At 42.9% G+C, this 14,659-nt stretch overlaps 1 protein-coding gene across 1 annotated transcript in view; it reads left to right on the top strand.

Moving 5' to 3' along the window:
• The window catches only part of ANTXR1 (ANTXR cell adhesion molecule 1), a 110,894-nt gene that overhangs the window by 25,966 nt on the left and 70,269 nt on the right, over positions 1–14,659 (top strand). The window contains exons 7-9 of the mRNA XM_087875776.1: positions 1,676–1,744; positions 3,193–3,273; positions 8,484–8,544. Of these exons, the coding sequence (XP_087731902.1) occupies positions 1,676–1,744; positions 3,193–3,273; positions 8,484–8,544 (211 nt within the window). The remainder of the gene's footprint in view (positions 1–1,675; positions 1,745–3,192; positions 3,274–8,483; positions 8,545–14,659) is intronic.

Here is a 14,659-nt window from a genome sequence, read left to right as displayed (position 1 = left end):
ACCCAATGAATTTCTTTCCCGGTGTTAGCCTAGGGAATTTCCCAAGGAGAATTGTGCGGCTCCCTTCCCTCAACCGCCATTTCTGACTGCAAAAATTAAATACTTCAGGATTCGGTCGATGCATTGCAACATCTTTAGAAGGATGAACCGAAAAAATATGGTCATTTTTTTCAGTAACACGAATCTTCACAATTCTAGATAAAGGACTAATTGGGCTCCAGGATGGAGAGAGCACATTAACTTGGCTGTGTTTTGAAAAATAAGCTTTATCAAAAGCAATCGGTGGGGAGGTGGGAGGGGTAGAGAGGTGCACAACTTGGCCTTCCCCAATCCAAGGCCTTCCAGATGCTTTCAGGGAATTCTTAGTCTGCAACACATCTGGAGGGCATCAGATTGCAGAAAGCTATGGCGGCCCATCCTCCCCGCCTGAAGCGTTCGAAGGGGATTTATCCACCTCGTCTTCTTTTAGGATGCTGGGGAATTGAGCTGCCTTACGCGGGACAAGGCTTACATCGGCTGTGAGACGCGTAATTTTAGCCCTCTTCCAAAGTCATAATTATTGTTGTGCAGAAAAGGCAAGACTGAATTCCCTCCCCCTCGTTTCCGTTCAAGAGAAGGAGCTCCCGACAATAATTGTTTTTTTTTTTTTAATTTACATTTAAAAGAAATTCCCAAGAATGTTGCAGAGTATAGTACAGCAAACGGAAGCTTCCCTGGTCAGAAAATTTGAAAGAGAAGCACCAGGAGAGAAGTTTTATATTTTATTTTATTTTTTTATTTTATTTTATTATTATTTTATATTTTATATTATTATTTATTTTATTTTATTATTTATTTTATTTTACTTATTTTATTATTTATTTTATTTTATTATTTTATTTTATTTTATTATTTATTTATTTATTTATTTATTTATTTATTTATTTATTTAAATTTGATTTATATGCCGCCCTTCTCCGGAGACTCAGGGCGGCTTACAATGCGTTAAGCAATAATTTTACTTATTTATTTTATTTTACCTACTTATTTATTTATTTTAATTTTTTTATCATATAAATCTTTCGCCTTTTTATCGTGTTGTAGTTGTAGTAGTTGTTGTTATTATTATTATTATTTTCAAAAGTTGGGCAGCCAAGTAGGAAAAATGGAAAAATAGGGAGCAGGCCAGGGAAGAAACAAACGTATCCCCAAACTGCAACCATCCCTGCCAGTTAAAATAATAAAATAAGCTTGAAATGTAATTTTTTTTTAAAAAAAAGGGAGGCAGACAAGCAGACGTTTCTTCTGTGGGGAAAGGGACCTAGAAGAGATATTTTGGCATAGCTCCTTTGGTGTGGTGGTTAAGGCACCTGGATAGGAACTGGGGACTGTGAAGGGAGGACTACCTGTATTGCATAAGGAGGGCCAAGAAACCTGACACAAAGATGAAGGAACCATGTTCCCCTCTCCTTCCCTCAGACCGGGACTCTTTTTTAATTCATAATTATGGGTTACATCCCAAACAGAAAGGCAATTCTGCCAGGTTGGATATGGGTTTTATCTTTCCTGCTGAGGTGGCAGGTAGGTGGGTGAGATAGGCCAGGAGATAAAATGGCAGTTGGGAAGCCCCATCCAAGACTGATTGTTTCTTTATGCTGTTTGGGGTGCAACCAATGTTTTGGTCCTCTCTTTCCAGGCCAACCGGTCCCGTGAGCTGGGAGCAACGGTATACTGTGTCGGTGTGAAGGACTTCAATGAAACTCAGGTAATTTTCAATCGTCTTGCATCTGGGCAAGGGTTGCTTTAAGTGGAACAGCTTCCAGTCTCGTTCGAAATTGTTTTCGAGGGAGTGAGAAGAACAGGACTGCCTCAGGATGTGGCTCCAAAATGTCAAAGGAGCAGCTAGAACTATGGAATCAAAGCCTCAACCCTTTTCAACAGGCGTAACATCCGTTCCTGTCATGACATGGCCGCCATCTTGATTTTTTTGGATTACCCATGCAGAGGCCTCTTCACAAATCACCTCATCTTCTAGGTGAGGGACGATGGGCCCTTTATGACTTATGGCTGATTCCAGCTTCATCTCTCTGGGCTTACAGGCCAGCATAATATTAACCAAAAATTAACCGGTCCCATCCAAACCCCATGGTGTAGGTAAGGAAACCAACAATAAGTAATAGACACCATTTCTGGTTCCAGGTGTTTCTCCTTAACTATAAAGCCCATGTAAGTAGACACATCCACTCAGTTTTGACTGGACTTGAAAAGCTGAGCACCAACAGATTGGTTTGAACTTAGGTGAAAGTACAGCAGATCCCAAGACTGTGGTCTAGATCGGGATGTCACAATACACTCCAAGCCGATGGTAAAATTGTGTCTGCAATTTTGCCGTAAAGGTTCAGAACAGGGACCTTGTAGGTTGAGTTAAGGCTGATAAAGAAGACGGATATGCAACCAGCCAGCTGCACCGTTTCCTGTGAAAAAGTTCTGACATCTCTACAGATCACAGGATGGCTGGAATAAAAAAAGAAAAGAAAAAGAAATGAAAAATGAAATCGATCCAACGGCTTTCAGTGGGAAACTGTTCAGCTGCTGGAATTCGTACAACCCCATTCCTCATATTCCAATAAATCTTGCTAAAGAAAACTCTGAGAATTAGATTGGAAAGAATTTTGGTTTTAGGCAGCTGCCAAAGACCCTGGAAGTTGCCTGTAAAGACTCCATGGATTCATCCTTCTGTAATAATTTAAACTATGATCCAGGTTCAGCCAGGATCCTATCCTAGTTTTTCTCAGCCACAGCAGCTTAAGTAGATGTGGACTTCATCTCGCAGAATTCCCCAGGCAGAATTCAGGGACCTGAAGTCCACACATCTGAAAGTTGTTGAGGTTGCAAAACACTGTCCTATTATATTGAAGTTCTCTGCTTCAAGGGGGGAGGGGATGTTGCTAATTCTCATTCCCGCCACTATTGTATTTGGAAAAACTGGAATCCTCCTATTGTGATGAGTGCAAATTCTGAGAAAAATTATGAGTGTGGAAGAAACAAAATACATGCACACAGGGAGAGAGATGTCAACAAAGCTTGACAAACCGTTGTCTCCACCTCTTGCGCAATGGTCATCTGCCTCTTGGGACTTGACTGACTGTGTGTGTCCAATGTTTCCTTGCATCCTTGTTGGCTGACTCACTTTTTCCCCCCCAAAAAAAACAGTTGGCTCGAATCGCTGACAGCAAGGATCACGTCTTCCCTGTGAATGATGGCTTCGAAGCTCTCCAGGGAATCATAGACTCTGTAAGTCTTGCTTACCGCTGTACTCGTTTCATGACTTTGTGAAATTAGCATTGTTGTTGCCAGAAACAGTATATTTATCAGCGCTGGGACATCCCAGGGCCTCCTAGAAAGAAACCGGTAGCAGCCACTGAACTGAAAGGCTTGGCTGAGTGGAAGAAAGGTTTGGGCTGAATGGATAGCTCTGAAATGCTCGGGAATTATTTAGCAAAAGCAAAGAGAATGAGCAGCTTTGATTCAGAGGGCTGGGGGAATTCTATACCATTACGAAGCCCTGGATCTCACTTTGTTCCTGAAACCAACTCACCCAAAATAGGGAAGTACAGTACTGTCTTAGTGAGTCTTGCCAGTTTTCCACAATATTTTTGTCATTGCTAGCCCAGATGATGTTACTTGGTGATGAAACATCTGCAAGAAAACCACCGAGCTCAGAGAGCACCTAGGACTGTGCAATTCAGCCTTGAGCTACAGATCTTTCCTTCTATTTCTGTTATTGCTAGGTCTAAATAGAGGATTCCAGGTATCAGTGTAAGGCCTTCTGGAAGAGCTACCGTGTTTCCCCGAAAATAAGACCCTGTCTTATATTTTTTTGAACCCTGAAATAAGCGCTTGGCCTTATTGCCATGTGCTCAAAAGCCCGATTGGATTTATTATCGGGGGATGTCTTATTTTGGGGAAAACAGGAGAGATGATAGACGATAGAGAGATGATAGAGAGATAGAGAGAGAGATTGATAAGAGAGAGAGGGGTGATAGATAGATAGATGATAGATAGATGAGAGAGAGAGAGAGAGAGAGAGAGAGAGAGAGAGTTTCCCTGAAAATAAGACCCTGTCTTATATTTTTTTGAACCCTGAAATAAGCACTTGGCCTTATTGCCATGCACTCAAAAGCCCGATTGGGCTTATTATCAGGGGATGTCTTATTTTGGGGGAAACAGGGTAGATGATAGAGAGATGATAGAGAGATAGAGAGAGAGATAAGATAGAGAGATAGATAGATAGATAGATAGATAGATAGATAGATAGATAGATAGATGATATAGATAGATAGATAGATAGATAGATAGATAGATAGATAGATAGATAGATAGATAGATAGATACCGTGTTTCCCTGAAAATAAGACCCTGTCTTATATTATTTTGAACCCTGAAATAAGCGCTTGGCCTTAAAAGACTGATGATCGCACGGCTCAGCTGGGATTGCCTCTGACGATCCCAGCTGAGCTGCGCGATCATCAGAGGCTTTTTTTTTTACTTTTAAAAGCATCTTTTTGGCTGAAGAGGTTGAAGAAAAATGCTTTTAAAAGCCTCTGACGATCCCAGCTGAGTTGCCTGATTGTCAGAGGCTTTTAAAAGCATTTTTTTTTTACTACCTCTTCGGCTGAAGAGGTTGTAGAAAAAATGCTTTTAAAACTAAAAAAAAAAGTTGGCCACGCCCACTCAGTCACATTACCCCCACTAAGCCACACCCACAGAACCGGTAGTAACAAATTTTACATTTCACCATTGCTGCAGCCCAATACATGGAAAGAAAGGTAAAAGAAAGCAGGGATAGAAGTTATGTTCCTGATCCCTCCAGGTACAAATGCTTTTACTTTAACCTATTTTCTGGATCAGGAACCTTGTTTTCTCTCTCTCTCTCTCTCTCTCTCTCCCTCTCCCCTTTAATCTCTTCCAATTGAACATACAAATGTGGTTAGGGCACCAGGTATTGTGAGAACCTAAAAATATTCTGGGCTTTTAGAGTTGCATTCTCTCTACAGCTGTTCCTAATAGATTCCAGAAGTATTTCCTTTCTCTTTGTCTCGCTGGCTGCATTTCTTATGGCTTCAATGGCCAGCAGTAACTCACAAGATTTCGTGCTCAGAAAACTCAGTGTAGAACCCATTAACCACTGTGTGGTGGCGCAGTGGTTAGAGTGCAGTACTGCAGCCTACTACTGCTGACTGCCAGCTGCCTGCAATTTGGCAGTTAGAATCTCAACAGGCTCAAGGCTGATTCAGCCTTCCATCCTTCCAAGGTCAGTAAACTGAGGAACCAGATTGTTGTGGGCAGTAGGCTGACCCTATAAATCACTTAGAGAGGGCTGTTAAACTCTGTGAAGTGGTATATTAGTCTAAATGCTCTTGCTATTTTCTTTCCTTCCTTCCTTCCTTCCTTCCTTCCTTCCTTCCTTCCTTCCTTCCTTCCTTCCTTCCTTCCCTCCCTCCCTCCCTCCCTCCCTCCTTCCCTTCCTGAAATGCTCCTTCCTTCCTTCCTTCCTTCCTTCCTTCCTTCCTTCCTTCCTTCCTTCCTTCCTTCCTTCCTTCCTTCCCATTAGAATGCAGTATTTCAGGTTAATTCTGCTGACTGCCAGCAGTTCAATCCTGACCGGCTCAAGGTTGACTCAGCCTTCCATCCTTCCGAGGTGGGTCAAATGAGGACCCAGATGGTTGGGGGCAAGAGGCTGACTCTGTAAACTGCTTAGAGAGGGCTGGAAAGCACTGTGAAGCGGTATATAAGTCTAAGTGCTATTGCTATTATAGTGCAATGCTATGGTGCTACTTTCATGTTTCAAACAAAAGATGCTACCTTTGCTACTGAGCTGGGACTCATTGCATTTAGGAAATAAAATTAGCTGGCTACCCCAGAGAATCGCAACGGAAGTCTCCGTGCTGTGACTCACTCAAAGGTCACTGGCTCAAAGCCAGAGATGCCTCTTTCTGGAAGTTTATGTCCTGCTTTTCCAAACAAAAGTTCCAAATTCTTTTTTTTTCCCCCTGCGGTGATTTGTATCTTTCAGACTGGATTTCATCTGGCTCGGCCTTGAAGATTTGTACCAGATTTAATTTTTTGAGTGGACATAACTTTACTTTACTTTTATTTTGAATTTATATACCACCCTATTCCCGAAGGACTCAGGGCGGTGAACAGAATACATAATACAAAATTTAAAAAGCAATGTAAAAGCACATTAAATAATTTGGCCCATACAGATTAAAACACCCCTATTATTTTAAAACAAATTTAAAATCAACAATTAAAAGGAAGTGAGGCCAGGCCAACCTGTTGAAATAAAAAGGTCTTGAGAGCACGGCGGAAAGTGCGTAAATCCGGGATCCTCCGTGTCTCCGGGGGGAGCTCATTCCAAATGGCAGGTGCTCCCACAGAGAAGGCTCTTCCCCTGGGGGCCACCAGTCGACATTGTTTGACCGACGGCACCCTGAGGTCCTTATAACATAAATAAGGATTAAACCTGATTGGAGAATCACACCTAGACACATCGCAGGAGCCTAGAGAGAATCTAGAATGCTTGCTGGTTGCCTAACTTTAGTTTAGTTTAGTTTACTTTACTTTATTGTCACTGCACATAGTACAACAAAATTAAATGCCATCTTCAGTGTACATTATAACTATAAAAATAAAAACACAAACATACATCTTTTACAGTCTATATAACTGAAATTGAAAACCCGATATTGCACTAAACCATAAAATTCAATATAGTTATTGCCCTGGAATGGAAGCTGTTGATCCTTACAATGACATTTTTCCCCTCTGTGTGGCTGGCTCCCCTCCCAGCAGTTCCTGTTCATCCTGGCTAATTGTTTCTGTTTTTTCTTTCTCCTTTTTAGGGTATTCCTGAGGCCTTACATATCCGTGTTTCCCCGAAAATAAGACCCGGTCTTATATTAAGTTTTGCTCCAAAAGATGCATTAGGGCAGAGGTCTTCAAACTTGGCAGCTTTAAGACTTGTGGACTTCAACTCCCAGAGTTCTCCAGCCAGAATTCTCCAGCCAGCATTGCATAGCTGGCTGGAGAATTCTGAGAGTTGGAGTCCACAAGTCTTAAAGTTGCCAAGGTTGAAGACCTCTGCATTAGGACTTGTTTCTGGGAAAATGCAGTACTAAAAGTGTCTGACGATCTTAACTGGGGCTTATTTTTGGGGTAGGGTTTATATTTACGAGCATCCTGAAAAATTATGCTAGGGCTTTATTTCCTGGTTGGGTCTTATTTTCGGGAAAACACGGTAGTTAGAAAAATCTGCTACTTTTCTTCCATTCTCGACCTTTTATGGAGACCTTGTAAAAAAAAGATATTGTTTCACCTGCATTTTCTGCACACAAGTGTTGAAGGTTGGGGGTGGGAATTGCTCAGAGTACAGGCAAGTCCTTGACTTACAACAATTCATTTAGTGACCGTTTGACATTACCATGGCACTGAAAAAAAGGAACTCGGGATCATTTTTCACACTTATGACGGTTGCAGCATCCCGGGATCAAAGTCAATGCGAAAATCAGATTCACTTAACAATCACATTAGTAACTTAACAATTGCAGTGATTCCCTTAACAATTGTAGCAAGAAAGATGGTAAAAACGGGCCAAAGCTCACTGAACAAATGTCTCGCTTAGCAACAGAAATTTTGGGTTCAATTGTTGTTGTAAGTAGAGGGCCACCTCTATCTTCATTTAAAATTTGAGTTGTGTCCTTCATAATATTTTGGAGCCAAATGGGTAAGAAAAATCCCCATCCATTCACATCAACTCTACCATCAGCACACGACTTTCTTCTCCTCATTCATTGTCCAGATGGATGGATGTTGGTCCAGGACCTCTAAGGACCTGGAGTTTCTCCTGTCCTTTCCTATTCTCTAGCCCGATGTTTTTAGATTTCCTGAAATTTTGGGGTTGAAGTCCACACATCCATTGCAATTAGTATGTTGCATTTTCCCCGTTGCCAGAGGCATGGAGTGGGAAGGGGAGGTCAAAAGGTGTCACAGCTAAATGACCAAAGCCTCATCTGCGCCTTGGAGCTTTGCTCACTTTTTCTGCAGTCCCCATCTTGACTTAGCTGAAGGTCTCCTCCTAGAGACCTTTCTGGCCTTGCTCCCCCATGAACCTGGGGTGATAAAGTAAGCCCATCTTCTCCTGGCCTGGGTATGCAAAACATTTTGCAGTGTGGAAAGTACTTTGAGTATTTCTGGGAGCAGAAAATGGGTGGAAGGTCCTGTACCTTCTTTGACCATTCCTGATAGGGCTTGAAGCAGAAGATGCAGAAAGGATGGGACCTCTCCTTCCATTCTTCAGGTCTTTTGATTTTTGGCCTCCTATAACACGAGTCCTTTTTGGTTTAGCCGTTAAGATACTCCAGCTTTGAGCGACACTGTGAGTTCTCCATCTGGATGCACACAAGGTTGTTAAACCCTGTAATTCTTTCTTGTGCCTTCTAGATTCTGAAGAAATCTTGCATTGAAATCCTTGCTGCAAAGCCTTCCAGTATCTGTGCAGGCGGTGAGTTTACCATGGAATATTTTCAGCCTTTCTTGCTTTGGGGAATGGCATCTCGTTTTTTTGTTTTTGTTTTTTGATCCCGGAGGGAAGAAGGGAGTCAGCTGTCTTCTGGCACTCTGGGGAAATTTTTCCTTGGCTCAAAAATGCCAGAAAATTCCATCTGCTGGTTGTCTGCTTGAATGAAGAAAAAAAATCTTGATTTGATCTATTTTTAGGGTTGGTTTTCATTGAGGGCAGATGGGCTCTGACATCTCATTTATAAGATATCGGGAGGCCAATTGATGGAGGTTTTCGCCTTCCCTACTTCGTTTCTGTCCCGAATCTCCTCTCTCCTGTGCTTTTGCTAAATGTTTGAAACATGAAAAAAATTCTGATCTCACAATTCTCCATTTTGGCTTTGTCCCTTTTCAAACTTTAGCTTCCCTGCTGGGAGGTATATCAGGATTGGGGATGGGGCCACCAATTCCACATCCAAAGGATTGGGAGCAAGAGGGATAAACTGGATTCAGGAATCTTACTTGGAATATGTAAAACTGTCTCTAGTCTCTTCTCGAAAACCTCCATGATGAAGCACCCACAACTTCTGAAGGCAAGCGCTTCCCCTTTCATTGGCAGAAAATCTCATATCTTTTTGAGGCATAGAGGGTCCCATCAACCTACTCAACATGTGTCCTCTGAGGAGTTCCACATTTGCAATGGAGGCAAACTTCTCTGTTTTCTAGACGTAGGAACAGGAGCAAGCTGGAAATGAGCCAACTACCGGATTGAATTTTATTTCAAAGTGGACTTCCTAGGAGCAAAGATGTACAGGGATGAATCAATGTTGAAGAGATCTTCTAACCATCTCAGTGTTGTGACCTAGGCCCAAGTAGTTATTACCAGACACAATCAGTCTTAAACAAACGTATTTTATTAGAACAGCTGAGAATAACTTCATTCTCAGCTTAGTCCAAATTAATTCCAAAACAAATTCTTCGTAAACAGTCCTTCGGCCTTATCACCAACCTTTGTCGTCTTTGGGATCCTTCCAATGGCTTTTCTTGGCAAAAGTTCAGAAGCAAGAGATTCTGACAAGAAACAACTGTAGCAATGTTGCTTTCCTACAAAGATCCCAAGAGCAGTTGCTGCTCTTTTAAGCCTTCTGGGAAGGGCCAATCATCTCCTGGCCTTACTCCCGAGTCGTCCTTTTTGCTTTAGCTGCTCTTGCCTTCTGTCAGCTCTTCGCATGCACGCACTAGGAACAGGCTCTCCCTGTTCCTCTGCCTCTCTGATGTCCGCCTCTGGAGGCTCTGGAGTCCACACATCACTCCCAGATGGCCCTGGCCCCATCTCTGCCTCCGACGCAGAGCCCTCGTCCGGGCCTTCCCCTGACTCCAGGACTGGCCCATTGTCCTCCCCATTGTCCTCACTGTCCGACTCCACAGGCTGCTGGCAGACCACAACACTCAGCACTTCAGGCTTATTCCAGCTTCTCCTGCAAAAAACCTCGACTGCTTATTTTCTCTTTTTCCTACATTCTGATTTCGTCTTTCTGGCATAGATTCACTGGGAAAAAAGAACCTGCTTTATTTTGGAGAGAGTTGGCCTCCCTGGACAGCAGCTGGCAAACAGACCTTGGCATCCACCCCAGTCGGCTGGCTTTTGCCCCTTCAGGGTCCCCGTTGGCTTATTTAAACATCTAACATCTCGCTGGGGAGACGAAGGAGAGGCATGAGGCTCTGCAGAATCACTGAGTTATTCAGAGTTCATGGGCTCCGCCAATTGTTTACTAATTATTCTGGATATAAATGGGAGCGAGTTTACATGTTAGATGAGAAACACACTTCAGTTCATTCCCCAGGCTTTTTAAAGTCTGCAAACACAGCTATGCGATGAAGAATGCTGACGCACCCATTTTACGTTCTACCAATAGATTAAGATGTCTTTGTTCAGTCCATGCTGATACTTATTTATTTTTTTTGGTGTGTAATCATCAGTCTGGTCCATCCAATTTTAGCCCAGGTCTAAAATTCTAAATCTAAAACAAAACTGCCTTAAAATTCACAATTTAACACACTTTCTCCAATGTTTTGGCATCCGGTGTTTGACTCCAGAACTGCATTACAAAATGTGAAAAGCACAATTCATAGGATCGCTCGTATAGAGGGGGGTTTTAGGCCACAAACTAGAACTGACTTCTGTTTATTAAAACGTGTTCTCATCCAAGGGTTGGCCAATGTCCTAATGAACAAAGCTATGAATTCGATTGTTCTCGGTTTTTATTTTATCTTCGGATGTTTTAATGGCCTTTCAGATGTTTCCTTGTTTGGCAGGAAGGACCTGGATGGAAACTAGCTGATACTTTCAGTGTAGAACTGAGTAGTTATCTTGGATGAATAGAAATCTTAAAGCCCCCGCTGTCAGGGTCCCAAGTTATATACCCATAGCGAACAGAACTCCAAGGAAAGCAGGTTCCTCAAAGAACAGGTTTACTGGACATATCATATTGGCACAGACTGGTGAAAACTGATTCTAAAGGTTCCTACAGTATTCACCTAATTAAAAGACCCCCCCCTTCCCAAACTATCAGTCAATCAAGGTGCTGTCTGGTTGCTTGGAAACTTCACTCCTCCTCCCTTCAGCCACCTGTGAGAATGTCCTTGGTTCTCAGGGGAAACTATTTTGTTTTGGCTACGAAACCCCAGCTATCTCTATTCCCCACTCCCTATCTCTCAGCTCCAGTATGGCAACGCTGAAGCTTCCAAGGTGGACTCAGTCAGGCCAGCTTCAGAGTTGACACCCACTTACTAAAAACATGCCAAAAGAGCAGATGAAGGCTGCTGTCGTACCCTCAAGAACCCAGAACAAGTAGAAGCTGTAATGGGCATTTTTGAAACTCCAGTGCACATGCAGAGTTTTGGTCTTAAGTTCTCAGCAGGACCATGTTTGAAAGTGAAATCAGGTCTCCACAACCACATAGAAAACTCTACAGTGAAGGAAAATAGCAGTTGGAATGGTGCTTTTTTGGGGGGCTTCTCTGGTTAAAAGAATCTGGGAAGCCACATCCCCAAAATTCAGCAGACGGCATTTGTAGTGGGAGCCAGTAAAACAGTAAGGAAAACATCTGCCAAGCAGGCAGAACATCTGGGGAAAGAAGTCCCGTCTCCAGCTGATGGTCTCTGCTTGGGTGAACCCTGGGAGGTGAAGTCTACCTCTAGGGGATGCCAAAAGGGGAAAGCACCTTTAAATAATCTGGTCCCGATATATTTTTAAAGTATCAGAGAATGCAGGCTCCTCTGATCTACTTTGTTCCTTTACTTGAATTTCAGGTCTTCTTCCCAGATGCGTCGATGCCAAAACTTTACAATTAAAAGCTAGAAAATTGATCCGAGTTTATACAAAGCTGGTAATCCCTTTGCTGCTTTGTTGTTGTTGTTGCTGTTGTTATTATAATGATGGTTGGATGGATGGACAGTCAGCCATGTTCATGTTTAGGCTGGATTTGGCATTTTTGTCCACCTACTGAGTGAGTCCTTCCCAAGGACCTGGGATAGACAGATGTTATACTTGGATTGTTGTGGCTCCATTGCCTGAGCCTGGGCTATCGACAGATGCAGACTCTGAGAGTGAGGGAGAGGAGTTGGCAAGGCCTCCCTCTCCAGGACCCTCCTCTCTGGCAATGCCTCCGGAGGACACCAAAGGCCAAAAGATAGGCTCAGAGCCAAGCACGTCCCCGCAGCCACAGGTGGACAGCGACGAAGAAGATAAGTGCTGGCTGGACCCTCAGCAGAGGCGCAGGGAGAAGCGTGCGCAGCAGAGGGGAAGGTGTGCCAGAGATTAGCTGAGTCACTGGACCACACCCCACAGGGTATAAATGTGCGTGTGGTGGCCGGTTCAGTTTGTAACGAGCAAAAACTGGAAATAATCCATGATCTCTGCGTTACTGGACTTCTGCCTGCTTTATCGGACTGCATTTGGATTAATCCTTGTATTGTTGAAACTCTGCCTGTTTTATCGGAATGCTTGCAGTCTAATCTTTGTTTTGTGTGAGTAAAGTCTGAATTGGCAGCTAGCCACTGGGTTGCTGCCAGCTTTATCTTCAAAGAGTTTTGTCGTGTGGCTTATTAACTCCGGGCCGTCTGTGGGGGTGCGTGTATGGGACGGGGACAGAACATTGGATGGAGTTCAAGTTGCAGCATGGTTGCAGGATGTAAGCTGTTTCTAATAAAGCTGCCTTTTGCAATTGACTGATGGTGATTCTGTCAACACCAATGGTATTCAAGTGGTGCTCCGGTTGTTTTCGGATTGCCCCCAAGGTGCCTACGACAATGGCTTTCTTTTACCACAGTTGTTCTACTTCTATTTACAGGTCTTTGTATTTCGTGATTTCCTCCAGTTCTTTCTCTTCTATTCTGCTATCTCCAGGTACTGCAACATTCACTATCTTTCTTATCAACAGTTCTTAAGTGTGGGGTGTTTTGTGACAGGTGCTGACTGGATGAATTCGAAAAACCCACATCACTTTAAGCTTCTGTATTTTCTACTGCTTTATCTATTTAGTGGTCCCACCAGTTTCCTGCTTGCAGGCAATTGGTACTTCTTGCAGGTATTCCAATGCACCGTTTGTTGCTACTTTTGTCGTGCTGTTGTTTGTAGTCAGTCTGGGTGAGCATTTTGCAACAGTTAAGCTACTATTATCATTATTTCGACTGCTGAGTTTAAGTGGAAAAGATACTCTTTGTTGCATTTAGAGATATACTGCTGGAGGTCAAAAGGGAATTCTTTTTAATTTACTGCAAATAATGTCCAAAAAAAAAACCCCTCTAGGCAAACTGTAGTTCATAGATCTCAAGTATTGGGCTGGAGGATTTGAACAAGGCACTAAATATCCACCTTATGGTCAAAAGTAAATTGGCACTGGATAAGGGTCAATGGAATTCATGGTGGGGGGCTGAACTTGGATCTCTTGTGGCAACACAATAACTCCAAACTTGTGACACATTTAACTCTGCCTTCCACCTCAGCTTGCTCTTCCGCTATAGAACCTTTCCAACTCCACATAATTGTGATTATGGACCTATCCTCATATTATGCAGCCAAAATTTAGTGGCAAAAATGCTGATTTTCAGCAGTACCAACTGCATTTCTTTCTTTCTTTCTTTCTTTCTTTCTTTCTTTCTTTCTTTCTTTCTTTCTTTCTTTCTTTCTTTCTTTCTTTCTTTCTTTCTTTCTTTCTTTCTGCACTCATTTCCACCTTTACCCCCAAAACAGGCTGGAAAGTTCCATCCCCTCCCCTCCCCTCCCCACCCTCCCACCATGGCTCTGTGTCTGGAAAAACACCACAAAATACTTCCTGCTCCAGATGATTTTCTTTGGGAAAACTATTAAACCCCTTCCAGAACGTCAAGGCAAAAATGGGCCTTCTGGGGAACATTTAATCCTTGGGATATTGAGTTTTGGAGATCCTACACTTGAGGCCTTTTCTTCTTCTTCCCTCTTGCTCAGACAAGTATGGCAGGCTTTGAAGCTGGGCACGAGTGGCTTTTTCTCCACTGATTTTTGGGGTAGAGAAATTGGGCGGATGAGTTCTCTAAACTTTTTTCAGGAAAAAGAAATTCTTTGATCATTCTTCCCAGGTGGGACTTCCCCTTGGTGGTGCTCCTGGGCTGAACTGAAACAGCCCCATAAAGAACTTGGTGGGAAGAGTGGCAGAACCTGAGCAGTGGAGCGAAAAGAGGGATCAACCCTACATAGCCACAAGCAAGCTACCATGTTTCCCCAAAAATAAGACCCAGTCTTATATTTTTTTTGAACCCTGAAATAAGCGCTTGGCCTTATTGCCATGTGCTCAAAAGCCCGGTTGGGCTTATTATCAGGGGATGTCTTATTTGGGGGAAACAGGGTAGATGATAGATAGATAGATGATAGATAGATGAGAGAGAGAGAGAGATTGATAAGAGAGGGGGGAGGGAGAGAGATTGATAAGAGAGAGAGTGAGAGAGAGAGAGAGAGAGAGAGAGACCATGTTTCCCTGAAAATAAGACCCAGTCTTATATTTTTTTTTGAACCCTGAAATAAGCGCTTGGTCTTATTGCCATGTGCTCAAAAGCCCGATTGGGCTTATTATCAGGGGACA

The sequence above is a fragment of the Pantherophis guttatus genome, chromosome 9 (assembly GCF_059756535.1).
Source record: "Pantherophis guttatus breed Tessera chromosome 9, ASM5975653v1, whole genome shotgun sequence".
Classification (NCBI taxonomy): Eukaryota; Metazoa; Chordata; class Lepidosauria; order Squamata; family Colubridae; genus Pantherophis; species Pantherophis guttatus.
This window is presented reverse-complemented; position numbering and strand designations above follow the sequence as displayed.